This window comes from Rissa tridactyla, chromosome 2 (assembly GCF_028500815.1).
Source record: "Rissa tridactyla isolate bRisTri1 chromosome 2, bRisTri1.patW.cur.20221130, whole genome shotgun sequence".
NCBI classification, from domain to species: domain Eukaryota; kingdom Metazoa; phylum Chordata; class Aves; order Charadriiformes; family Laridae; genus Rissa; species Rissa tridactyla.
In genome coordinates this window covers 133,237,782-133,263,631 of record NC_071467.1, presented here as the reverse complement: position 1 = coordinate 133,263,631, position 25,850 = coordinate 133,237,782, and the positions used below count along the sequence as shown (strand labels likewise).

General features: G+C 44.4%; 1 protein-coding gene across 1 annotated transcript; it reads right to left on the bottom strand.

The window, feature by feature from the left end:
• Nucleotides 1-4,785: 4,785 nt before the first annotated feature.
• CDCA7L (cell division cycle associated 7 like) lies at nt 4,786-24,513 on the bottom strand. The gene is made up of 10 exons (XM_054192738.1): nt 24,460-24,513; nt 17,347-17,493; nt 13,906-14,037; nt 13,072-13,431; nt 11,085-11,159; nt 9,427-9,612; nt 7,867-7,998; nt 6,860-7,009; nt 6,106-6,242; nt 4,786-5,762 (listed from the first exon to the last, which is right to left on the bottom strand). The coding sequence occupies exons 2-10, from the start codon at nt 17,431-17,433 to the stop codon at nt 5,732-5,734; spliced, it is 1,290 nt and encodes a 429-aa protein (XP_054048713.1). The 5' UTR covers nt 17,434-17,493; nt 24,460-24,513; the 3' UTR covers nt 4,786-5,731.
• Nucleotides 24,514-25,850: the final 1,337 nt, after the last annotated feature.

Genomic DNA, 25,850 nt, shown 5'->3' with positions numbered 1-25,850 from the left:
GTCAGCTGCCTTTTTGCTCGTAATTTGTACTTTGCTCTGTCTCATTGGAAGTTTAAATGCACCACTGAAGATGGTATCAGACAATTTGCATCTAAGAAGCCATCGACTGTTGTTATCAATTTCTGACAGTTTCTGAAGGTGTGTTAACGTTAGTAATGGTGATGTCGTCCTGGGGAGAAACCCGAGCAAGTTTTGCAGGACTGAGCATACTCACATTCTCTGTTGCCAGCAACCTGTCTCGTGCTGATCACCTTCTACAATTGATTTCATACATCAGGGAAAGAACGAATTCCACTAAACCCATGACCTTATGCTTACATAAGCATAAACTTTCTGGTTACTTCATCCATGTACCTTCTCTGTAGACAAAAGGACTCTTACACTTGAAGTCTACAATTTATTTTCTCTTAAAAAAGGCAGAAGTTATTGCTGCTTCCCCTTCAGTGTTCCTGATCTTCTCATGAGATACAGAGAAATTGAGATCTGGACACAGGACCTTGCGCTGCCAGCATTGGTGTGGCTTTCTGGCTTGTTCAAGCCTCAGTCCTTTCTGACGCATAATGGTTGTCAGGAACAAGGCATATTATCACTGCCAGACATTTATTTTTTCACCACTGGTGTTATTTACATTTGTCATGCTCTCTGGAGAGTTAAGCACAGTTTAAATAAAAAGATAAAAATTGGCCAGATATTAGAACAACCATCTCCTGAAAGCAGGGGGAGCAATCCAAGCTTCAGTCTCCTCAGAAGCATGAAGACAAAGCAGCTAAGGAAATAAATGCTGAATTTCATAGTTTAAAAAAGGTTAAGAATGCAGGTCTTCCTGCCATTATTATTTAACCAATTCAGTGCATATGTCATGGTACTATTCCCGTTTATTCCATAGTATTAACGCACTGCTACCAGGCTAAGCAGAAAAAATGAATCAGTCTCCTAGTCCTCTTTGTGTAGCTGTTGCCACAGTAGGGGATGAAAAATCTTCAGCAGCGTACTGATGTCTCACTTCTTGCCACGGTCACAGCACATTATGTGCGTATTTATTCTGAAGACCATGGTGATGCCACATGAGAGCCCAGTGACAGGGCATCTCAAATTCTGCACGGCCACCAATGGCACTCAGATAATCCTTTGCTAACCTAGCAGAAAGGTGGCCAGGAGCTCCTCAGAGGACACGTTGGCCAGGCTGACATCGTTCCCTGGAGCAGATGAGCAGTGGGGGCCCGGGGAGTGTTTGCAGCCCAGACGCGGGAGCGCCTCTCCCTGTACGTGGAAGCAGAAGGGGGTGGCAGCACGAGGGCTGGCAGGCAGCTCCTCTTCTCTCTGCTGCTCATGTTGAGGTCCCCAAATGGTGCCCGTTTTGTGCCACAGGCACAGAGAAACCCCCACTGTATTTTTCACTGCTTTTACTGCCTCTCTCCAGGCTTTCTCTTCTGGGCACTTGTTCCTGTTAAGGGCTGGGGGGACGTAAGGACCGTGCAGGCTGGAAGAGATGTTAGCACGCTCTGAACGTTAGCTTGTTCTGAACAGGGACTCGGCGGGAGAGAAGCGGTGTCTTCAGCAATGCAGTGCTGCTCCCCTGCTGGGCTGGGGGTGGGGGCGGTTGGTTTGTTCTGTACTGTGGAAAATGTTTTGTTTCCAAACAATTGCATTCATGCAGCTTTTTAGCCTTACTTTAAATAACGGCCAAAGGAAAAAAAAAAGAAAAAAACCAAAAAAACCCAACAAAACAAAACAAAACACCAGTCAGTCTCACGCTTAAGCACAGTGGCCCAAGAGGGGCACGCTAACACTTCTGACAGAAAAATTACTGTCTGGATATTGCATTATTGAAAGTATTATTTTTTGAAGTTGTAATGCAGAACATGGCATGCAAGAAAACGGGCCTTTGGATAAGGTGTGCTTCACTGCAGATGTTACCAAAAAGACCAAAGAAAAGAAGAGTCTGGCCACCCACCAATGGAAGGAGCCTGTATCTGTGGGCTTTTCATGGAAGGTAAGAAGTAAATTTAAATTGCTTGATCTCAGTAGCCTAGTTCAGGGACTCTAGATTCCTTCATTAGGTAGATAAGTTCCATCAAGGGTTGGACCATAGGGTGTTGTGACCAAGGACGTTTAGGAATGGTGGTGGATCGCTGACGTGGGTCCACTGTAACTTTAAATTTCATACCAGCTTGGTCTATACTTAATGCACTTAAGTAACTGTTAACTGAGTCTGAACAAGGTCTGCATTGTAATAAAGCAGCAGCTCTAACCTGGTTGAGGTTCAAAAGCTTAAAGACTATTCCAGAGGCTTTAAATTTCACCCCGATACTGATCACCTAGACATTTTCTGCAGCTATTAGAGGTGTAGAATAGGATTAGTCACTACCAGATGTTGGTAACCTGGATCAAACCATCTACACAGTTGTAATTAAAAAACAAGAACCAAAACCATAAAAAAAACCCCAAAACAACCAGAAAACCCAAACAAAACAAAAAAACACAAAAAAAGCTAATTTCAAAATCATCTTTCTCCTGTTTTTTTTTCTTCCACCTTGGCAAGAAGTTGCCAGTTCTAAATAAACAGATCTAAAGAACTCTGAATTTTAATTTGCTAGGCCGTAACACTTATAAGCCGTTGGGGAGGCATACCAAGAAGCACGGAAATACTTGAGAAGCCCTGTATTAGCATGAGGTATAATGACACACCTCAGTGGGTGATGTGTAAGTACGACACGAGTAGATTTTTCATCTGGGTTTCCAAGCAGTCAATTATCGCAGTAGCTGTAATATGGTTGCAGGCTGTCCCTGAATGGGAATCGTGCTCATCTGTTGAGCTGCAACCCCTCTTTTAACAACTTTCAGAGGATAAACATTGTACCTTGCTCTTTTGGTATTGTGTTTTCCCAAGACTGAAGTTATCTGGTTTAGGAATGACATTTGAGGCCCGCAGTCAAAATGAGATTTTAAACTTAGAAAGGCTATCAACCAGGTTACAGCTAATTAGAGGAAAGGTGAATGACTCCAACAAGGCAATTAAAGAAATGTCATCATTACTCGTATGCTTCCCTAGACCTGCATATAATAAAAGGAAAGCAACTCCTTTGGAAGGGAGTCACTACTACAGCAGGTAAGTCCAGTCCTAAGGGGAAAGTCAGGGTGGGGGACAGGAGCAATGACAAGCATTTCATTTGACTGTTGCTTTTTGGAAAGGTAGCCTGAATTTTTCACAGGATTTTTTTTTTTTTTTTTAAAACATCTGTCACTCAGAGGGCAATGCTGTTCATTCCTCCTCTGGGTATGAGGAAGGTATCAAGGAACCTTGTGACCTGCAGTTGCTGCGTTTCTGTGTTTGTGTTGGTATTTGCAAATATAAACTTTTGTGCTGCTACACCAACAGTCCTAAAATCCACAACAAACATCTGCAACATTTTATATGCTGGTTTATGTTAGAAGAACACACAACAAACTTAAATCCAGCAGCTTTCAGAAAGTGCACGGTCCTTCAGCAGCACAGAACTCATCTGTCTTAACTACACTGAAGTACCTCTTTGATACCTCACTATACAAACATATGTTGAATACTCCAGTGTGGTTCACCACCTTTTGGACTACTTGTCCGTAAACTACTGGAGAATTAGGAGAAAATCTGAGCACTTGACTTTGACAGGCACGTTCAGAGTCACAACTGTAAGTAGTTTCCAGTCCCTGCTTTCAATAAAAGACCATGCAGATGAAACCACAGGTCCAGTCCAGGCAGATGCTACATACTCACCTCCCCATTCACATGATGCACACCAGTCTACACTAAATCAGTACATTCATAGAATGGTTCAGGTTGGAAGGGACCTTAAAGATCATCTAGTTCCAGCCCCCCTGCCATAGGCAGGGACACCTCCCACTAGACCAGGCTGCTCAAATCCCCATACAGCCTGGCCTTGAACACTTCAAGGATGGGGCATCCGCAGCTTCTCTGGGTGACCTGTTCCAGTGCCTCACCACCCTCACGGTGAAGAACTTCTTCCTAATATTCAATCTAAATCTAGCCTCCTTCAGTTTGAAACCATTACCCCTCATCCTATCATTACACTCACTGATAAAGAGAGTCCCTTCCCCATCCTTCCCATAGGCCCCCTTTAGGTACTAGAAGGCTACATCTTCAAATGTAGCTTTAAGTATGTAGCAGTATGCAACTGTTTAAACACAAATTATTCCGGTCTTGCACTACAAACCACCCTGTAAGCCATGTGCCTATGTTTATTGCAGGTGCCAGGTGGGACATGCAGGTGGGGAACCATAGCCAAAGCCCGGCTCAAGGAACTGACTCCAGCAATGCCAGTCATCTGTGAGGGCTATTCCCGAGGATCAAAGGGAAACTAAGAATGTTTATGAATGTCCAATATGTAAAACAAAAACCAGAGGGCCAATTTATGTTTGGACTTACTTCCGCTCTGAAAAGCAAGGAGAAGCTAGCTAAATGGGTTCTGGCAGGAGCAGCTTTACTCTTGGCAGTTTACTACTAAGTTTTCAATAGTACGTGCTGCTTTCTCAATCTGCCTTGTAGCTAAAGCAAAGGGAGATAAATATTTTTCACAGTCAGCTGGAGCAGCAGATTTGCCTCGCTAAAAAGTGTTCTTTAGCGTAACACTTATGTGCGCTACGTTGTTATTTCCTCATCCCTCAGTGTTGTGTTTGTGTGTTTCTCCATATAACGATTATTGATCTGCAAGCATTCCTTCATTACACCAGCTATGGCAAAGTAAATAAGAAACATCAGCATCTGGGCATAGTTTGATTCACAAAACGCTCCTCTTGATTATTCTTTATTCTCTCTACATAAAATGAAATGTGTATCTTACAAAAAATGTTAACATAATCATACTGCAATACAAACAGGTTGCATTTAAACAAAGTTGTTTGAAAGCTTGGTTGTACATACAAAAAACCATCTAAGTATGAACTGTATTTAAGAAAAATAATCCTGGACTTTGTGATTTAAACCAGTTAACCAGTTATGATTGCTGTAAGGTAGTTGGTTCAGGCAGCAGGTGCATCACACAAGAACTGCTGCACAAGTCTTTTTCTTTATTGGGATGATGATTAAAGTTTTTAAAAATTTAAAAAAAAAAAAAACAAACCACTCTTTCACTCCCATGTTTCAGTGATTAATTGCACTTTGGAATAAAAAAAAAAATCATCCTCCCACTGGTAGATTGCATCAGCTTTTGCTGGAAGATAATGGCATTCAGGTGAAAGTACACTTCCCTTCTTTTCAGGTTCCATGAACTACGGGTGGAAGAACAGGTTTAGAAAGCAAGGGTTGGAAAACTGAATCTTTGTGGTCAAGTTGGAACACAAAGAGGGGGTCTGTTTCTTTAAAGACAGGGTATGCTTTACAGGTAGTTGTTAAATACCCTTTCAGCAAACTTGCACAACCATATAAATAAAAATATTGCTCAAATCGACCGAGTTCTCCATCATGTGGTTGTGTAGCTCTATTAAAAATTAACCACTCAAGATTCAAGAGTGCCATTTCACTTAACATATAGGTCTGTGCATGTAGATTTCTCTACCAAAATATTTTCCTGAGAGATCTTTTGCATAAGACCACATCAATCAAAGAGTTTCCAACACAGAAATGCATACACTATACTCTACAATTCTATCTTATATAAAACATAGTAATAACCTTTTGAAGTCAACACTTGTCAACATATCAACCAGCTGCAGGCCCAGCTTGAGTTCAGTGTTCTCAATTGCCATCTGCCAGTTGTTTCTGTAAACTGTAAGACGTGAGAAAACAGTGTTAGTGCTTTTTAGGAAACTCAGGTTCCCCATAAATAGGAGCATTTCCATTTCTGAAGACAACAACTTCCAAAACAGCACTTCTATACGCTTAAAGCAAGCAATACTGATCTCAAAATAGGGAAAAGCATTTCAATTTAAGAGTTGTTTACCCAGACAATACGGCTCACTTCAGTGAAGCTGCTTTCAGCCTAGGAGAAATCTCAAGTCCAAGAGACTTCTTTTGCATAGGTCCAGGATCTCCCCGGGCCCCAGAAGTCAAGCATTATTTAGAGGGCTACAAAGGTTTAAAAAGGAATGACCGCGGGGCACTGCCCTCACCTCTCCAGGTACTCCTTGACGTTATCGTAGCCGCAGAACTTGGCCAAGTGGATGAGCATGCCCGTGGCACAGCGCCCGTCCCGCCGGCGGCAGTAGCTGCAGTTGCACACCCCACGACAAGGAGGACAGATCCAGGCCTGCAAAGGGGGGAATGGGGGGAGGGAGGGTAAAGGCAAGCTATGAGTAAGGTTATATTCACCGTCTCGGTACTCAGACAGACAAGAGTACAGCTTCCTTACTGCACGATTGTTCAGGGCAAGGTTTTAATAGCCTGAATCAGCCAGCTAAAAAACCTTGTTAACACTTTCCAAATTCTGCAGGACAGAACAGAGAAAAGGGGAACCAATCCTAAGACTTTTCAGTATCCTCCTCCTTTTTTCTCACATTAAAAAATCAGAATCTAAACCAAGGAATTTGCTTCGCGTGCCACACTACTGAGAGCATTAAAAAAGGGTATGTTTTTGGCATTTTTCTGAAAGGGGACAGATTCCTATTCTTAAAAGCTCTATGCTTTCCCTCCACTACCTGGTAAGCAAGTGGAGCTTCAAAGCATGAAGACAGGTGGATTGTAACCCTGGTCCAGCACCTTCCACTTGAGTTCCAACAAGATCATTGTCAGTCACAACAGTACTGAAGATCTTCTCATGGCAAAAAGCTTGGAACCCCATGTTACCATGAGCGTATGCTCATCACAGCTTACTAACAAAACCGTATTTATTACACTTTCTTTGCAAGCCCAAGAAATGATACTTACTGGATCAAGCAGTGCTGATTTCACATCTTCCCCATACCGATTTCGAAGACATGGTCCACAAAACTGCCCTCTTACTCCTCCACAGCCCTGATTGCGACAGATTGTCTTTGTATCAATTGTCTTTTGTCGACACTGGTGGCAAGTACTACCCTAAAGTTGGAAAGGAGAAGAAACGTATGTTTGAAGGGCATCTTAAATGCTTGTTGATGAACTTTCCTAATATATCTGCTGATAGCAAAGCACAAACTTCAAATCCAAGTGAAATTCAGCAACAAATATCTTAGTAAGAACCATAAGGTCTGTTATGAAAAATCATACAGTTATCTGGAGAGATGCTAGGAATTTTACAGAGAGTGCCCAGCCTCGGTTGCATTGGGAGTCTCAAACTACATGAACCTCACATTGCAGTTCTGATCCTTTCCTCTCTCCACGAAAAACCTAAAGCTATTTAGAAAATTACCTCGTGACTCATCTCTCCAAATACAATGAAGCATAAAATATATAGTAAGCTGATCATCTAGATCTTTATGACTATTAATAACAGCCAAAACCAGTGAAGAAAAGAGAGGAGTTCCATCAAGAGCTTTGGAAACTACGCAACCAGTACAGAACTGTCATTTCCAGGGGGTAAAAGGAGCAGCAGTGACCACTATTATTTAATAGCACAATCACCACCACCACCACATTTATATTAAGTGAGAATGAGAGATAAAAGGGATGTCAACTTTTATCAGTGTTGAGTCATAGCTATAGCAAATTCCCCTTAATAGCTCTATGGCAAGAAAGCACTTCTTTGCAGAGGCAAAAAGTCGGTGGGGCGCATCAACCAGCATGGGCAAGCCCACGGAAGCCTGACAAAGCTTTCAAGTTGTGCTTGTGTAATTTAGTAATGCAGAGCAGCACCCTACAGATCCCTCATGAAAGCATACCTTTTGGCAAACACTAGATGAACTATTAAGAGACTTTCAGGTGCATGGCACACAGTGAAGAAAACAGCAGCCACTTACTAGAACTTTGTCGTAGATTTTGTCTTTAACAGTGATTGCAATGTTGTCCAAGTCCTCCTCAGTAATATCCTCTACGGGACGGTGAGATGAATACTTTGATGACCTCCTCCTTTTGCGCACTCCACAGTCCTCCTGCTAAACAAACTCATCTCAACACCTTTTGTCTGGTGTCATGAAGACTCTGTCACCACACTTGGTGACAAATTCTTTCATTTATAATGCGTATGCAGTCTAGAGGGGGTGGACTACAGGCTCATGGAACACTGGAAAAACAGGGAATAGAGTTTCCAAATCATCACCGCCTCTTTCTTTCCCTCTCCTCCCTCATCTTTTCTCTACTCCATTTATTATTCATTCTGTTGATATGTTCTTCCTTCCCATTGTTGCTACTTCTATTCCCACAAATCCCTAACATGTTTTTCTGTTACCTCCTTTTCTTCGCATTCCCTGCACGCCTCCACTGTAACTCTTCATACTCCATTTCTTCCCTCTCAAAGTAACTAACTATAACCATCTCCCTCCTCATGCTTTGCTTCTTCCATCTCCTAGCATACTCTCTAATTGCTTTCTCCAAAGACAATCTCTAACATCCTACAAAAAACCTCTACTGGAGTTTTAGAAAGGGCTGGGTATGGCAGGACTAACCTTATTATCCCGTTTGTTATTTGGAAGAGAGCCCTCCACTCACTATTCAGTGCTTTTTTTCCTTCCAAGTTATCATTCTCTTTGACCCCAATTCATGTACAAGTCTCATCTGATCCTTAGCCTTCCCCCTACCCCACACTCTTTAACACCTCATTAGTCCTTCACCCTAGATCAGCTCTGTTCTCTCCAAAATAGTTATTTACCAGCCCAGGTTCTCATTCAGTGCTACTCCACTTTTTTATAGCCACGTTCCCTCTATAATGCTTCAACTGTGCCCAGCACTCATTCCTATAAGGAGAACTGGGATCCAGCCCGTGAAGATACAAACTTAAGAGTGTCTTCTTCATAAAGACTATACAGTAAATATAACCAAGACAAATGACCACCATAAGCCACAGGAGAGAAAAATAGATGGGGAAGAATAAAACCTGCAACTTTGGAATAGCTAGACAGCATGTCAGCAGTCTGTTGGTGCAGATTCCCTTCATTCATTCCCAGTTCAGCTATATCACTCCTCTCCGTCTTCCCTCTGCTATTTCCAGAGAGGGGTTTTTGCTAATTTTTCCCGAGCCTGAAGACAGAGAAGATCTGCTTTGTCACCTCCACCAGCCCCATTGCCTTGCCATTCGAAGGCCTTCTATATTGTAGGCTCTAGTAATTTTCAGATAATAAATAAGTAATAGACCATAAGTACACTTCCTTGTTATGTTTAGACAACACAGGTCACAAATAGAGCCCAGTTAACAGATGAAAGATGAGGCAGGAAGGCCTGAATACAACTTCTTCTGTAGCTAATCCCAAACCAAAGGTTCTCATTAACTTTCTGTAGGATGTGATGTCTGCTCTAAGTGCTGGCCAACAATTTAAATGTTTCCTAATCCCTGACTACTGGAGATATCAAAGTCTGGCAAGTACCACGCTGAGTCTCTTCTTCAAGAGGTTTTGTTGTCTATAGCTACGGAAGTGTTCTGCAAATTTGACAGCCGACACAGTAAATTTCTCCAAGGCAAATTTCTCTGGTGGACGAGCATTTCTGGTTGGGTTCATGCGACGTGCTATCTGGCCTTCAGAAAATGTCCTCCTTGGGATTTTCTTCTGTTTCTAGAAAGAGAAGATAATTCCAGTAACTGTCTTTTCAGTTATGTTTGTAAACACCAGAAATTATCTCCAAATGTCTGTACCACACTTGTACTATCATGAATTAATCTGTTCTGCTCCCACTCCTCATTTGTTAAGCCAAACCTCACTGATTTATAGCATTCTTAAGTGTTCTCCCTACATGCTATACCTTTTTGCTCCTTTTAAAACACCACACTTTCACAGTCAAATTATATTCCAATTAACATCACAGAACTGTACCAACATTTTTTGTATGGCGTATTAAAGTGGAAGTTCTCACTGTTCTTCAGCAGATAAAGGTTCAGATTTTCCCACAAACCGAATACATCTTCAAGAAATAATCTGAATTCTAGTTTATTTTCTTTACTATTTTTCAAATTGCAAGAGCATTAGTATGTTTCTTCTCCTACTTTCAGATTTCTAGATCTGGAAATTACTAGAAGCCCAAAATAACCCTTTTCCTATCGTCACACCTGCCAATTACTGCATGATTGAAATCACGCAACTGAAGACGTGCACAGACACCCACCATAAAGGCATCTACTAAATCTGACAGGATAAACAAGATATAGGAAGCAAGTCTGCTTGCTACTGTACTCTTTAGTTATTTCCTTTGAAAGAAGTGAAAGGCACATCACAAGGAGACAGGCTGGAAGTGAAAAACCAAGCAGAAGAGATAACCAGAGTATTCCTGATGCCCTTTCCCCTCCTCAAGTAAAGATACTAAATAAAAGTAGCAGGCTTATGTACGTATTCAAAGGATGTTTAAGCTTCTGTTGCATTTAACTAGACCTAGCAATGTTCCAGCCTCTCAAAGACTGTATAATTTGGCTTCACCTTTTCACTTGACAAGCATTTCTACATGGGCTTCCCAAAGACACGGCCCTTCAATTTTTCCTCAAATCTTTTCAGTTCATAATACACATGGGAAAAACATCACTCTATAGAGAGCCTAGAGGGGTTGACAGTTCTCTGCTTGTAGCCAAGAAAAGCCAGTTGAAATAACTACAGTATCATCCCGGTTTCACATTGAAGTGGTTGAATTTCATCAGCATAGCTCTACCAGGAAATGGATTTTAAAAGAAGAGCCTGCAAGAGGGAAATTAACTGGGAAATTAACAGGCACTAAACACAAAGGGAAGCAACTACTCTTCCTTATTCCCACCTACATAAACATAGACTCATCTAGCATCTCGAAAGTATTTCTGGGGCAAAAATGATAAAGTAGGATCTCACCTTGGTCTCCATATTTCTTCATAAATGATCTTATAAAATTCCATTTCTTTACATAACCCTTGGTACTTAACTGCTGACCAACAGCAAATCCATTCAAATAAAGTGACCAAATCCAAAGAAAACCAGAACAAACTTGGTGAAAGTGTTTCATCAGGAAACACATTAGTCGTAACTCTAGGAAAAACATCTGTCACCTCTAGCCAGTACCGGAGACTTACCGGAGGAGTGGAGGTGGGTGTTTTCACTGGAAACAGGCCAGGTATGGAATTCAGTTCTGCCACCAACTGGGCAAGCTGAAATCAACAGTGATGCCACATTGAAAACTCACTGCAAACTTGCAAGTAAGCAACAAGTTATCATCCACACTTCACATGCACTCCAAATTCTATCTCAACACATGAAGTTTCAGTGTATGAAACCTTTCTGGGGGCACTTTATTTAAGTGGGGCTCATAAAATGAGCTCATTTACCCCTGAATGATCAAATCTCTGTAGGCAATACTAACTTCACAGCTCCCATTAACTCTTGCTGGGAATTATAATTAGCTAGAATTACATCCGATTTTGTTGAAACAGTACTGAAGAAGTGCATTCCAACGTGGTTACAATATCTTATGACCAATAACGAGAAATTCACAGTCCGTATGACAGGAAGGAGAAAAGGAAGACAGGGTGCCCTTGGCAGCAAGAGTGCTCCAAGCTCTACTAGAAGATTGTAAAGTGTTCCCTGTGGGCTAAATGACTGCTGATACACCTCTGCTTTTTACCAAGGAACCTGGCATCCCCTTAAGTAGTGACACTGCAGCAGGGAAACTTTGCTCGTCATTTTTCAGTGGTCCCTAGTAGCAATGATGAGGAACTTCCCTTTTTCTATCACGAGAGCTAGCGCTGATTTCACAAACGCTGCAGCCACGGCCAGAAACCCTGAATACCCATTGCTTTCTGCGGATACACATGGGTACACGCTCATTTGCAAGTCGTTAAACAACTAAGCCCTGCTAGCAGTTCCCCTAACCATGGCATATGCAGTATCAGACGCACTTCAGCAGGACCACCTGTTGTATCGTGTAGATGTCCGGGAGGTGCATTTCAGCAGAAGTAGAGACTGACAGGTAAAAACAATAAGGACCTGTTCTGGAAAGCCAGGATGAGGCCATCTTCTGAAAAGCCAGCAATAGCGGTGATGAGCCAGGCTGTAGCTGTCTCTGAGACCGCCACACCAATCGTGAGATTAAAAGCTGGGTACAGCATCTCTCGGTAAATACTTCAGTGTGGCATTTATTAAAAGCTATTTAATGTCATTACCATACCGCAACTAGGATGCTAATGAATTTCATGCTGGTTGAACTGGAAGGAAAGCTGGAAGGTGGGAAAGAAGAGCAGCAAGATCAATGCAACAGCAGTGAGGAAACACGACAGATTAGAAACGCAGGTACAAAACTAAAGCAAGTTTTTATGTGTGAGCTGTAGACCCACACACCCAAGAGGTGTACTTGAGCTGCAAGATTGCTTGGAGGCTGCAACATCTCCTGGAATACAATAAAATTGAAGGAGGCACTGAGGACCCAACATCTACTTGAATTTGTACAGCAGTGCGATAATTGAAAGAGCTGATGGGATTTTGGACGACACAGGCAAAAGTGTTAGGGAATGATCAGTGTCTCTTTTTTCCCCACCTACACACACACATACATACTTTCAGTAGTTACACGGCAAAGCATAACTGTAAATATCACATCCCACACAGCTGAAAAACTACATTTATCATCCTTAGCAGTTTTTAGCTGGCTTTCCAATCAGTAACGGCAGCAGATCTCTCAGACACAAATGAAAAGCAGAAACTCTTATCATGCAAATGACACCATGAACCACCTGAAGGGGCCAGCTGGTTTTCTGACATGTTCTGAGTACCAGACTGCGACTTGGGCATCTGTAATTTTGTTCACATCCACATACAAAATGCTTGGTTCAACCTTGCTTTTAAACTGGAGCAGGCTAGTCCTACTTGAGGCTATTTGAACGGTAAATGTGCGAGTGCTGATGGTCCCCTAGGGTATTCCCAGGTAGAAAAATTCAAACACAAACCACCATGAGATTTTCCCAAAGTCCCAGCACAGCACCAATGAGGACCCCAAAATTCAAGTGTGCTGAAGCCACGTACTCGGATATTAATGTCAGAGCACAAAGCATTGTTCGTAAGTCTTACCATGGCTTTATTTTCTTTAATATTCATGGCTCTCTTAAGCAGAGCACTGGAACTTTCCTCCTGTGTTTCTTTAATGTCTTCTTCGGACTCTGAAGCAGAGCCCTCTAGTTTATCCCACCGCTTGCAGCTTATTTCTTTTGAAATGGGTGTGAGGGATTCACTGTCCTTTAAAGGTAAGTTAGAAAAAGCCTGTTCAGGCACTTTCTTCTCAGACGACTTTCTGGTGGGAAACTGCAAGGCAACACGAAGACCAAAGCTTCTTCTCTTGGGGGAAACTTTCTTCTTTGCCTCTTCCTCCTCTTCTTCCTCACTACCCAATAAGTTATCGCGTTCTTCATCACTCAAGTCTGACTCCACAGCCTAGAGGCAGGAAGAATCCCATGTTACATTATGGGCTGTGACACAAGAAGGGTCATTTTTAAATCACTAATGCTAGGCAGCAGTCTTACCACCTGAAGGCACTGTCATAAATTCACCTAAATCAACAATTTTTTTTAAAGTTCAGAGTACATGACTTCCCCCTGTGCAGAGACCGACACAAAATTTATATATTAATAGTGTCTGGGATACAGACACGGCTGTCTTCAGAGGAACAATCTTGCCCAGCACAGTCAGTCTACAAGAAAGGGAAGAAGTTCTCATTTCTAATATGTGAGGTTACATTAAATAAAGCCTTTTTTCTCTTTTAAGATAACACATGTTTTTCTTCAGCAGGAGGAAAGAACATCACAGTGTATCACAAACACCTCTACCAGAACATGAGGTTTTACACAGAAGAGCCAGACAAAAAAAAAAAAAAAAAAAGTCAACATATACATTCATGGCTGCCTTTACCAGAACTCCTTTCTTGTTCACATCCACCTCGCTTGAAGCGAAGCCTTCAAACGCTTCCGTTTCAGAGTCAGTGTCTTCAGTGAAAATCCTCCGCAGCTCTTCAGTGAGGTATCTCGACTGAAACCGAACCCCCTGTAAAAACACCAGCCCGTAGCTGTGAGAGACGGTCAGATACAGAGTAATCACACAGTCACAATAAACAGGTTCTGAGGTTCAAAAGCAGGTACCAACTAGATGGCATGTACTGTAAAAGCACTTTGCAGGCAAAGCCTGTCAAAAGAAAAAAGCAGAAGACATTCAGAATTTCAGCATTGAGTTATTTTAACTTAGCAGGATTTCTTTTTTTTCCCCTCATTTTGAGCACAGGGCTTTAACTGAGCTGCTTCCCGTGGGCGAAACTTTCTTCTTCCCCTCTTCCTCCTTCCTCTTCACTACTACACAATAAAAATAAACTATCAGCTTTCTTATGTGTGAATTATCATGTTGTTTTGTATGTTTTCTTCTGGATGTAAAAAACCAGGCCTTGAATGGAAGAAAATACAAGCCACAACCAACCGCAGTAAGAAAGAGACCTCCTTTTTTTCACTTAGCAGTAGAGACAACACTCTCCTCTGGGCTTGCTGCAGCCGTACTCAAGGCTCCTGGAGATGGAGTCTGCTCCTTCTCATGCTGTTACACCATCACTGAAGTGACAGATACCAAACACAAAACCACAGAGCTTTGAACAGCCTGACCAACATCCCTCCACCTTCCAACTGATCAACTCTCTCTGTTTTAATGGTGCAGTTTATCATTCAAAGGTGTTCTAGGGCAGACAGATCCCAGACTTCTTCGTACCGACTAGGAAGTAAAAGTCAGCCCGTGAAAAATAAACTAAGATCTCATCAAAGCACTCTTCACGATGTGCACATTACATACCAATTAAACACAATGCATTTACTAAATCAAAAATATATTTCCATACTTCTAATCAGAATTACTAGAAGACCATCTGTCACCATGTCTCCTGAAGGACTCGTTCATGGTGGGAATAACCCGTGTTCACACCACACCTGCCTCCTGAAAGTCAGCAACACTCACTTAAGTTTGTTTCCCCAATTTTCCTCTGCTATTTCTTCCTCCCACACAAGATATAAAAATGACCTTTCATACGATGCACTTGCTAAATATCTTTATTCTTCCTTTCAATTCCCTCCCTTCCCTGACTTTAATTACATGCTTCTTTACATTAAGATAATATCTGGTGAAAAACAGATACAATAGATGAGTGGAACAGGGGAATGGGAGGGGGGAGCTACAGCATATGCTGTTTCTTTACACTTAAACATCTCCTACAAATTATTATGGGTAATTGGAATGAGTTTTCTCTGAGCAAAATTACTTTATTCTTTTGTTGGTAGCTGCAGTGCAGCTGCTTGAGAAAGGAACAAACACAATAGGGAAGTTATGTTAAAGTTAAATTGCATTTCTTGGAGGGAAACTGAAGTTTTTATGCATTCTGTGTTTTCATGACATTCCACAAAGAAGTCGGGCGGGGGGGGAGCAGAATAAGCTGTTTGTTAGCTAAAGTGACTAAAAATAACACACCTCGAGCTATACTGTTACACCTATGAAGAATGATCTACACAAGGTAAAACAGGCATCAGGGATACCTACAGGAGAAATGTCTGAAACTCAGCACAAGTGCAGAGATTACGCGAGTAGGGCTGCAGAAAGCTCTATGGAAAAGCAGACACGCAGAGGTCAATACTTGTTGATGCGTTTGCGCATCAACTTCCAAGGGACCACCCGACGCACTGACATCCCATTCCCCACCCCAGCCGGGCAGTGGCCTTGCCTCCTCTCCCATCAGCTGCAGCATTTTTCTAAACTTCCCACCATTTTGCTCTTCACACCAAAACCTTTTAGTCTTCTGCACAAGTACCCACGTTTTTTCTCAGCAACGGTGGCATTTGGCATCATAAGTGGATGAAACTCAGGATAAGAAAGATGTGTTTTTATTGTACCATTTAGCGGTAAAGGAGTTAAACTCAATACTGTCAGAGATTTAAAGTAATTCTCAGCCCAAGGGAAACACAGGAATGGTGAGGAAGGCTGCAGTGCCAGCTGTAAATTTGGAGTAAGTCTCACTGGGATTCCCAGCAACACACATTAAATTAACAGCACCTAGCTCTTCCACACCATTTTTCATCAGAGGATTTTAAAACGCTTTCCAGCAAAGACCGTTATTGTAATCTCCATCTCTCGAGTCGGGAAACCAAGGCAGAGAGAACTAAAGTAAGGTGCCTTCAGTCCCCAAAGAGTCAGCAGAAGCAGGACCTCAGGCTCCCGCACAAGGCTCCACCAGCAGCAGCAGCTCTCCTCGCTGAACCTTCTTCATGCTCCACACAAAGCCACAGTCACAACAGCAAGTTTCCCCCTGATTTTCTGAAGTTACTAGCACTGCTGTCTAGCAACAAGATGACGAGGCAATTTAGAACCAAGCTCATTTCGTTACTTTTAAGCCGCCACCTTTCTCCATAGCACAGACTTGAGGCTCTGCTCCCAAACAGCTCCTGCACTTTGTACAAGCCTTTCTGAGGCCGTTCGCCTGCAAAGGCTCAGAAATGGCACATACTTGTACAAGCCTCATTCTGTCCGTTCCCTTTGCTAATACTAGTCATATTCCTCATCCTCATCAACTCTTAACCAGGTGCTGACCTGGTGAAATAGGAAAAGAAAGACATTTTCATTTTTTTTATTAATGGAAATGAGGGATGCTTTGGAGAGCACAGCTGACAAGGGTATCTTTTAGCACATTAGCCAATATCTATTAAGTATGTAATTACAAGCTTCTAAAAGACTAACAACTATATTTTCTGGCAGCCAAGACAGCACGACAGTTTTCTTCCTTTCTTTTGAATCCAGCTGGTACCTCCAGCTACCAAATCAAAGAATGAAAAATATCAAATCATTAAGCTGATCCAAGCTACTTCACCATGAAGAGAGCAAAGAACCAGCAAATCTCACAAGCGTGGCAGGAGCTGATGGTTTCTCTGGGTCACTACCACTTAACACACAATTTTAGTGCAGAAACAGTACTGATACAAATTTCTGGAAGAAATACCTTGAAGTCCGCATGCTCACAAAACCCATCTATTATCATGCATTTCCACTCTTATTGTACCCGGAGCACACCAGCCCAGGATGGCAATTCTCTCTCCTGTTTACCTGCTTCACTTAAATCCATCTTCTAGTGAAACCCATTTTCCTTTTATGTCATGAAAGGGTTTCGAAAAGCAATCATTTAAAAAGGGTGGCAAGTTCGTCTACACTTATTTTCAATATGAGGAATGCAGATTATAGATTTTACTGCAGGTTATGGCTTGCACAGCCTTCACACAGGCTCAGAGTACTACTGCACCCAACAAACATAACCGGGCCACGGCAATCCGTTCCTACCTTTTTTCCTGACTCCAGGGAATCAAAACTAACATAGCTGTCTTCTGACAACAACCTCTGTCTGGAAGCATCATCTTGGAACCCCATAAAATCTTCATTGTCACTGGGGGCATTGAAAACATCAGCCACGTCCTTCGGTATCTGTTTCTGATTCAAAACGAGACAGAAGATACGAGTCAGACACGCCAACTTAATAGGAAAACTCAAACTGGCAACAGTACAAGTTCTTTTTATACTCCTATGCAAGTACAAATCTGTATCATAAAATATGCTATGCGTAAACTATACCTCATTTAGCTAAACTCCAGGAAAATTGGGTACAGGCTGTTTTCATCCCTAAATACAGATTCCAGATTTGGGGCCAGGGAGGGGATGTGATGTGCAGGGTGTTTAACGCCACAGCACGGTACTTCTCAGATGTAAAAATATGTGTGTGCCTCATCTTTGCAAACACGTGCTCAGGACACCCTTTATCCATAGTGAAACCCACCACTGCTCCTCCTCTTAGATGGCTCAGAGGCAAGGAACACACCTTCAAATATAATGCAACGTTAAACAAGCATGAAGCAACCTCACCATTAGATCCGGTACCAGCACTGTTACCGATTTTATCGGACGCTTACCGAACTCCAAAATTAAAACCAATGCCAACTCACTCTCCTTTGTCAGCACCGCCGCAGAGCTTTTTCGACGACACTTGGTAAGAAAGTGAAAACCCATTTGAACTGAGAATATGTCTCGTCTGCTAGAAGCCCACAGTGTAGCCCGCCAGGAGGGAGCACTGCCAAGGGCAGGCAGCGGCACCTTCTGAGGTGACCAAGGTCACAACTTCAGAGTTCAAGAAGTCCAGTCCCTGCATGGAAGGAGACTCATACCGCTAGAGGTAACCATTCCCCTGGCCACATTCTTCACCAAGCACTTCAGATAAGCCTCTCCATGTAACAGGCCAGTAGCTCCCACCTAGGCTGCTTTAGGATTCAATGTGTGGAAGGACGGGATGAAGAGATACAGCCTTAAAAACAGAGGCAGAAGGCATTTTGCCAAGTTTCAGAACATGGCTTTACACATCCCAGTGTAATTTGCAAAACCGTTTCACCATTCACAGAAATGCTTGGGAAGAAGCGTCTGAATCACCCACCAGCACTCAGATATTTATCTTCTACAACCCCAGGACCACACGTACACGTCACGCACGCTACTCTTACTTGAAGCTGTTTGCTGTGTGCTAAAGCCACACACGGATTGCCCACTGCTCTCATTAACTCTCAGGAATGAGAGATCAGCAGCTGCCTGGTGATAAGGGCCAGTTCCTCATCGGAAGGAGATGGTCTTCAGCCCTGAATGTTCAAGAGAACTTCCTGAGATGACCTCCATAACTGAGAGCAGCCTGCCCTTGCCTGCTGTCATAGACAACAAAGGTCGCTCATAGAGGGCCCCATATAATGATTATTTTTTTATTAGTATTTTATTTTATCTTTATTCATTTGTTTGTGTCAAGGCCCAAAGGAGGCACATTCTCCAAAAATAACGTTGCCAACAAAATTCTACTTCTATTAAAAGACCAAGCAGCACCTCGACCAAAGCTTCGCTGTCTGACATAAGCTACAGGAAGAGGCATACATGGGCTTAATTTTACTCTTGCTCTGCTTTTCTAAAGCTGATGTAGACTGATGCAAAACTGGTTTACTGTTGCTTGAGCAAGAGCAGAATTCACCTCTGCACAACCAGCCCTCGCAGGCACAGAACGGCATGACCCAATGCACAAAGTCGTGTGGTCCGTGTTGGAACCCCTCTGGATATTCCCTCACCCTTTGCCCCTTACAACGAACGGCCAGAATCCGGCTCCGTGGCTGTGATGGAATTCACTCAGAACAAAGCAGTGTTAAAAATGAAGCATTATGCATTTTAATGGAAAAACATACAAGGAGCTGTGAGGTTGCTATGAATAAATTGCTTCCAGGAGGCACTGCATTAGTCGTTGCGCTATTGTACAGGCCAGTTAGCCACTGCTGGGATTGCTGTATGCCTAACTAATTTCTTCTTCTTCGTCTATTACTTCTGCAGCTGCACCAGAGGAGCCGTTACGGGGGTGTAATTACTGATGTTGAACAAGGTTTAAAAAAAAAAAAAAGTCTTTCCCAGTAGAAGACCTTTTTTGATCTTTATGCATTCCCAAATACTAAGGTACCGATTTAAGTAACTTACTGCAGAACTTTGGAGATTTTTAGTTTGTGACTTGCTCCCCACAGCCTGACTACGAAGAGTCCTATTCAGTCATTGATGAGTCCCCATTTCACCTTAAGGGCTTAGGTTAATAATAGAGAACACCAAACAAACAGAAGGTGGACATACTCCAGGAGTTTAAAAAGAGCACCCTCATCACCAAGCTTGCTCACTGCTGGTCTTTCTACACCTGAAATCACAAGTCAAGTTTATTCCCAGCAGAAGTCCATTGCCGTCAGCAGAGAGACATCAAAGACGAGCTTGTACCAAATACCTCTGCCGGGATGGGTTGGTTCACCGTTATTTATTGTGTAGCCCTGGGAGCCACGGACATTTCCATTTTTACCTTTCAATTAAAATACATTCAGAAACTGATTTATAATCAGCATCAGAGCCTAGCATTTTAACTCCACCAATAAGTAGCATATACCAAGAAAGAAAATACATATTTGCCTTAACACAAATGTCAAAATATTAATCTATTCTAAACACTTGAAAGGCACAGGCACTTCAAGAGAGGACCTTTTTGCCACTAATCCCCTAAAAAAGGCAGGAAGGTGATGAACATTTCAAGCTCGCTCAGGGAAAATATTTCAACACGAACAGACCACGTGTTCAGACACAATGGTCTGCTGAAATGCTGCAGAGAGGTGAGAAATACTGTCTTTTACAGATACCAGCTGCAAAAAGCTAAGTACCAAAAATCCAGTAAAAGCCGGAAATAATTCACAGCTGCTGAAAAAGTCAAAGTCTTACTTCTAGTAGGAAATTTTCTACTCCTTGAGCTCGGTTATTTTTGCACATGAAACACACTTGCTTGTTTAAAACACCCACAAGGTACTTTTCAAAAGCAGCAGAAAACATTTCCCACTACAAACAGCATACAATCCACCAACTGCCAGCATAACCAATCCGAAGTATGTTTTATCAACAAAAGATCAAAGTTCAAGATATTCCCATCTCTCAGTTTCCCCCTTCTCTCCACGTGACAAAATACCGCCAGTCCACACCACATTTGTTGGGCTATGCGGAGGAGAGCTACCATTCCCACAGAACTGGGAACAGGCAGCTCATGTGTGCCCGTGTCAGATCTGTCACCAGGGGACAAGGGTGGCAGAGACAGAAAATGAGGCCGAGAGGGATGTCAGACCTGTTCTGGCGATGCCCCTGCAACTCACCATGCGAGTGATGGGAAAAGTAAGGCACCTGGGGTCCCCATCAGTCAAAACAACATTTTTCCAAGTGCTGTCACCACAAACTCCACCTGCCACATTAGGCAAGGAGAAAAACAAAAGCCTGGGGTGAGATGTTTTACCTTCCATGTCAACAGGGAGAATTCTCATGTCCCAAGTGAAAAAGCAACTTTATCGATACCCAAGCCAAAACAGATGCAACCTGCCCTTCTTCAAGGCTGCGAGGAGAGAACGCTCACCTGCATGCACACCCTCGGCTTTGGTGGGAAGCATCAGAGTTACTTGTACATCACTATCAACCATATGTACAAATACCTCTTAGCAATTTGAAATATTGCTTTCATTGCCCATCCTCATATTAGCACATTCTTCTGGGACAACACCATACCAGGAGAACGTAACGTGTGAGAAAGCAGGGCTAGATGTAATTCTCTGGTTTTGCTCCTGCCATGAAAAAAAAAAAGAACAACAGTTGGACTGTTTCCTCCTCATTCAAGTTGGCACGACGTATGGACATTCCTATTTGAAGCAGAGGACAGGTAATTTTGGTAACGTTCAAACTTGCTGCTTATTCATTTCAGTCAAACTGAAATAATCCCAGTTTAATCTCAAACGCATACTCACACAAACCAAACTCCTGCAAAACCTCACCTTCAACACACGCTGGAAAATCTCTTGGCTTATCCCGGGCTCAGCACGCAGCAAGCCCCAGGAACACCACCCGAGGGTTACAGGCACTGGATCTGGCACATAGCCCTGAAATTACAACCAAACAGGGAAGCGCTCCAAGGCTGACAATTATGGGCAGTGCTACAAGAATAGAGGGCCCCAGCCAGAATGCCGATAGGTGCCAAACCAAAAACCCAAAACTATGTACAAGTCGAGATCCCGGTCTTTCCACTGCAATCATAAAGGCGAACAGCATTGTATGAAAGCTTGATTTTAGACATCATAGTGTGAAAGACATGGAAGGCAGAGAGAGGCAAAGACACGGTGCAGAAGAATCATGCAACTAGACGCACGGTCAAATGGGATGGTCAACACCATCCAACCAGCCTGAGACTCAAGGGCAACAACGAAATCTAGGGAGGCAAGGAAGATCCCAGATGATCTCGGCAATTTCTCAACAGCATCAGAGCACAAAACCTTGAAACCTTCTGGATGATGAAGTATATTCCTGGTACAAGTGGCACCAGAGTGAAAGGCAAATGAGTGTTACGAGAAAAGAAGGAACAAGTGATAAAATGAGCAGTCATTACGCAGTTTTACAGTCTTTGCAGGGATACTTTGATTCCACTGAAGATGGATGATGCCTGAGCCTGTAAATCTGCCACAGCAACAACTCCTGGCATTTTCAAGGTGGTTCTCCCTGCCCCCACGAAAAGTTACGGTAATTTTCACCCCAGTCAACCTAACGGTAAACCCAACTAGTGCACAGAATTTTAGTAAATTCAGCTATTTTCAAAACAGTAGAGTATGGTTTCTACATTGCTTTATTTAAACTTATAATTAAATAAGCTAAACCCCATCAAGCTACGTAATCCTAAAATAAAGAATGCCCAACTACCATAATCACATGGCAAGCCATTTAAAATGTTACCTTCCACTGGCAACATCTACCTGTAAACAATCCCCCAACTTTTAAAAAGCCCTGATAATAACAGGAATGCCAGCATATGAACGCGGTCCAAATGCTCCGTGAACTGCTACTATCTCTTCTTTTATAATATATAACCTTTCGCCGATCCAAACAGTAGTAAAAGCTATTTATGAATTAACTCTGCGTAATTCAAGAGCATCCCTTTCATCTGTGGTGGTGCCTAATTGCTTTCCGAGCCCCAGCGTTCCAAGGAAAACACTCCTGTATCATGCCACAGGCAAGCAACGCATCCGCTGTTCACATCTGGAATGCCACCGTCCAGGCTTTCTGTGTGCAAAAGCTTTGTCAGCCTGCACCCCTGTAACAAGCTCTGTGTACTGAAACTGCTGTGCAAAGACCTCTTAAACGAGACCCTGGGATGGAAAATGGAACTGCGGATCTTGCAATTCAAAACAATCCTGTACCGATGCCTTCCTTGGCAATTGCTTACAATGGGGGCATGTACTTACAAGGGCCATGGTTTAGGCTGGGCTGGCCACCAAACAAATGACAGATGCTCTCTGAAAAGAAAACTGGTTCTGTTTTATCTCAAACCAAGACAACAAGCTAATTTACCAGGCCAGCAGACAACCTGTGACTTCAGAGACAAGGAAACCTTACCTGCCACGTCCTTCTGGCTAGGCCAGGACTGAACCCACTGCCCACCAGCATGTCGCAAAGAGGAGCAAGAGCCAGCAGAAGGCCTTGCTCAGCCAAAAGCAAGCTCCCCTGAGACAGACCATGTCCTTCTCCACTTTGCTGAGCCTTAATGGAAACATGATGCACATACACCCTTGTAGCTGCGCAGTAGAAGGGTGACTGTCAGACAGTAAAAGACTCTTCTTATAGCACCAGTAGTGAGAAGTAAGTGCCCTTTGCTTCCATTGTCCTGTGTCAATCAGGTTTCTCCCAAACTGTTTTACAGTGCCCTTATCTCCACTCTGAGGCCATATACAGTCCCTGAGAGGACCGAGGTCCTAATGAATGTTTCAGTGTTTCTACAACTCTCCTGCTCCACAGAAACCCATGTAACTCCCTAACCTTCCATCGGCAAGAGCTGACTGGGATCACAGAATGGTTTGGGTTGGAAGGAACCCTAAAGATCATCTAGTTCCAACCCCCTGCCATGGGCAGGGACACCTCCCACTAGACCAGGCTGCTCAACGCCCCATCCAGCCTGGCCTTGAACACTTCCAGGGATGGGGCATCCACAACTTCTCCGGGCAACCTGTTCCAGTGCCTCACCAACCCTCCCAGTGGTGAGATGCTGACTTTCTCACGCCTCCCACCACCCGGGAGACTCACCACACCACCTCTCAAGACCAGAACCACACAAAACAGCCGGATGCATCCAAGCGCACGCGCGCGTGCCCCGGGCTTGGCTGGATGCATGGATCAAAGCACGCTCGCGTTTGTCCCTAAAGCCTCCAAGCCCTTCTGAAATACTCACGTGTGCAGGCGACTCAAATAAATGTTTGTGGCACCGCGGCGTTTCAACAACAACAAAAAAGAGATGGAATTACACACACCCCCAAAAAAAAAAAACCCCAAAAAACCAAAACAAATTAGCTATTTCCCACAGTGACACCCCCAGCTTTACAGAGGCCGATTAACGAACAAAGCTCCTCCCCAAACAAACAAAGCTGCGGGCAGCCCCATCAGCCTTCTCCTTCAGGGACCCGCCGCCGCCGGAGTTTCCCCACCCCCGATGGGGCCGCCCCGAAGGCGGCTTCTTCCACCACCATCACCGGCCCCGGAGCCACGTGGAGCGGGACCGTGGGCCGCTGCCCCTCAGCGGGACGGCGTTCAGCGGCACCGGGGAACCGCGGCGGCGGCGCGGGGGTCGGAAGAGCTGCCCGCCGCTGTCGGCGGCGCCGGGACCGGCGCCGCCGACAGCGGCGGGCAGCTCTTCCGGCCCCCGCGCCGCGGTCCCCGCGGACAAAGGCCGCCGCTTCCCCCGGGAAGGCGGCAAGCAAGCCCCGCCGTCCCTTTCCCCCCGCGGGGTGGTGGTGGGGGGAGGGGGGTCCCGATGGTTGGTTGCCCGCTCGCCCGCCTCACCTTGCCGCGGGTCGCCGCCGGGCCGCCCGCCGCCGCCGCCCCCCGGCGCCGCCGCCCGCGCCGCGCCATGGCGCGAAGGAGCCGTTGGAGGAGGAGGAGGAGGAGGAAGGAGGGAGGGAGGAGCGGGGGGCGGTGGCGGGGTGGAGCCGGACGGCGGCGGCGGGAACGGCGGGATGGGGAGGGGGCACCCCGTGTGGCCGGCATGGGGATGGGTAGCAGGTCTGAGGAGCTGCTGGTCCTCGGGTGGGAGAAGAGGGGGTGCTCCCCCCACCCCCCCCAGTGGGCATCCATCACTGTCGGTTCGCCTCTTCGCACCCCTCACACGGCGGCAGCGATTAGTCCGAGGGAAGAGGACTTCTGGCCAACGGAATTCTGGGCTGCACAGGGAAGAGCGTGGCCAGCAGGTCAAGGGGGGGTCATTCTCCCCCTCTGCTCCGCACTGGTGAGGCCACAACTGGAATACTGTGTCCAGTTCTAGGCTCCCCAGTTCAAGAGAGACAGGGAACTGCTGGAGAGAGTCCAGCATAGGGCAACAAAGATGATTGAGGGATTGCAGCATCTCCCTTACGAGGAAAGGCTGAGAGAGCTGTGACTCTTCAGCCTGGAAAAGAGAAGGCTGAGGGGACACCTTGTTAATATTTACAGTGGTTCCCAGTAACAGGACAAGGGGTAACGGGCACAAGCTAGAACATAGGCAGTTCCGATCAAATATGAGAAAAAACTTCTTTACGGTGAGGGTGACAGAGCACTGGAACAGGCTGCTCAGGGCGGTTGTGGAGTCCCCTCGAGACTTTCAGGACCCGCCTGGATGCAGTCCTGAGTAATGTGCTCTAGGCAATCCTGCTTTAGCAGCGGAGTTGGACTAGATGATCTCTAGAGGTCCCTTCCAACTCTGAAAATTACGTGATTCCGTAATTCTGTGAAGTGGTCTTCATAGAATCATAGAATGGTTAGAGTTGGAAAGGACTATAAAGATCACCTAGTTTCAACCCCCCTGCCCTGGGCAGGGACACCTCCCACTACACCAGGCTGCTCAAAGCCCCATCCAGCCTGGCCTTGAACACTTCCAGGGTTCCAGCTTCTCTGGGCAACCTGTTCCTGTGTCTCACTACCCTCACAGTCAATAATTTCTTCCTAATAACTAATCTAAATCTACCCTCTGTCAGTTTACAACTGTTACCCCTTATCCTATCGCTACACTTCCTGATAAAGAGTCCTTCCCCATCTTTACCCCCTTTAGGTATTGAAAGGCTGCAATAAGGTATCCTCAGAGCCTTCTCTTCTCCAGGCTGAACAACCCCAACTCTCTCAGCCTGTCCTCATAGCATAGGTGCTACAGCCCTCTGATCATCTTCATGGCCCTCTTCTGTACCCGCTACAACAGCTCCCAT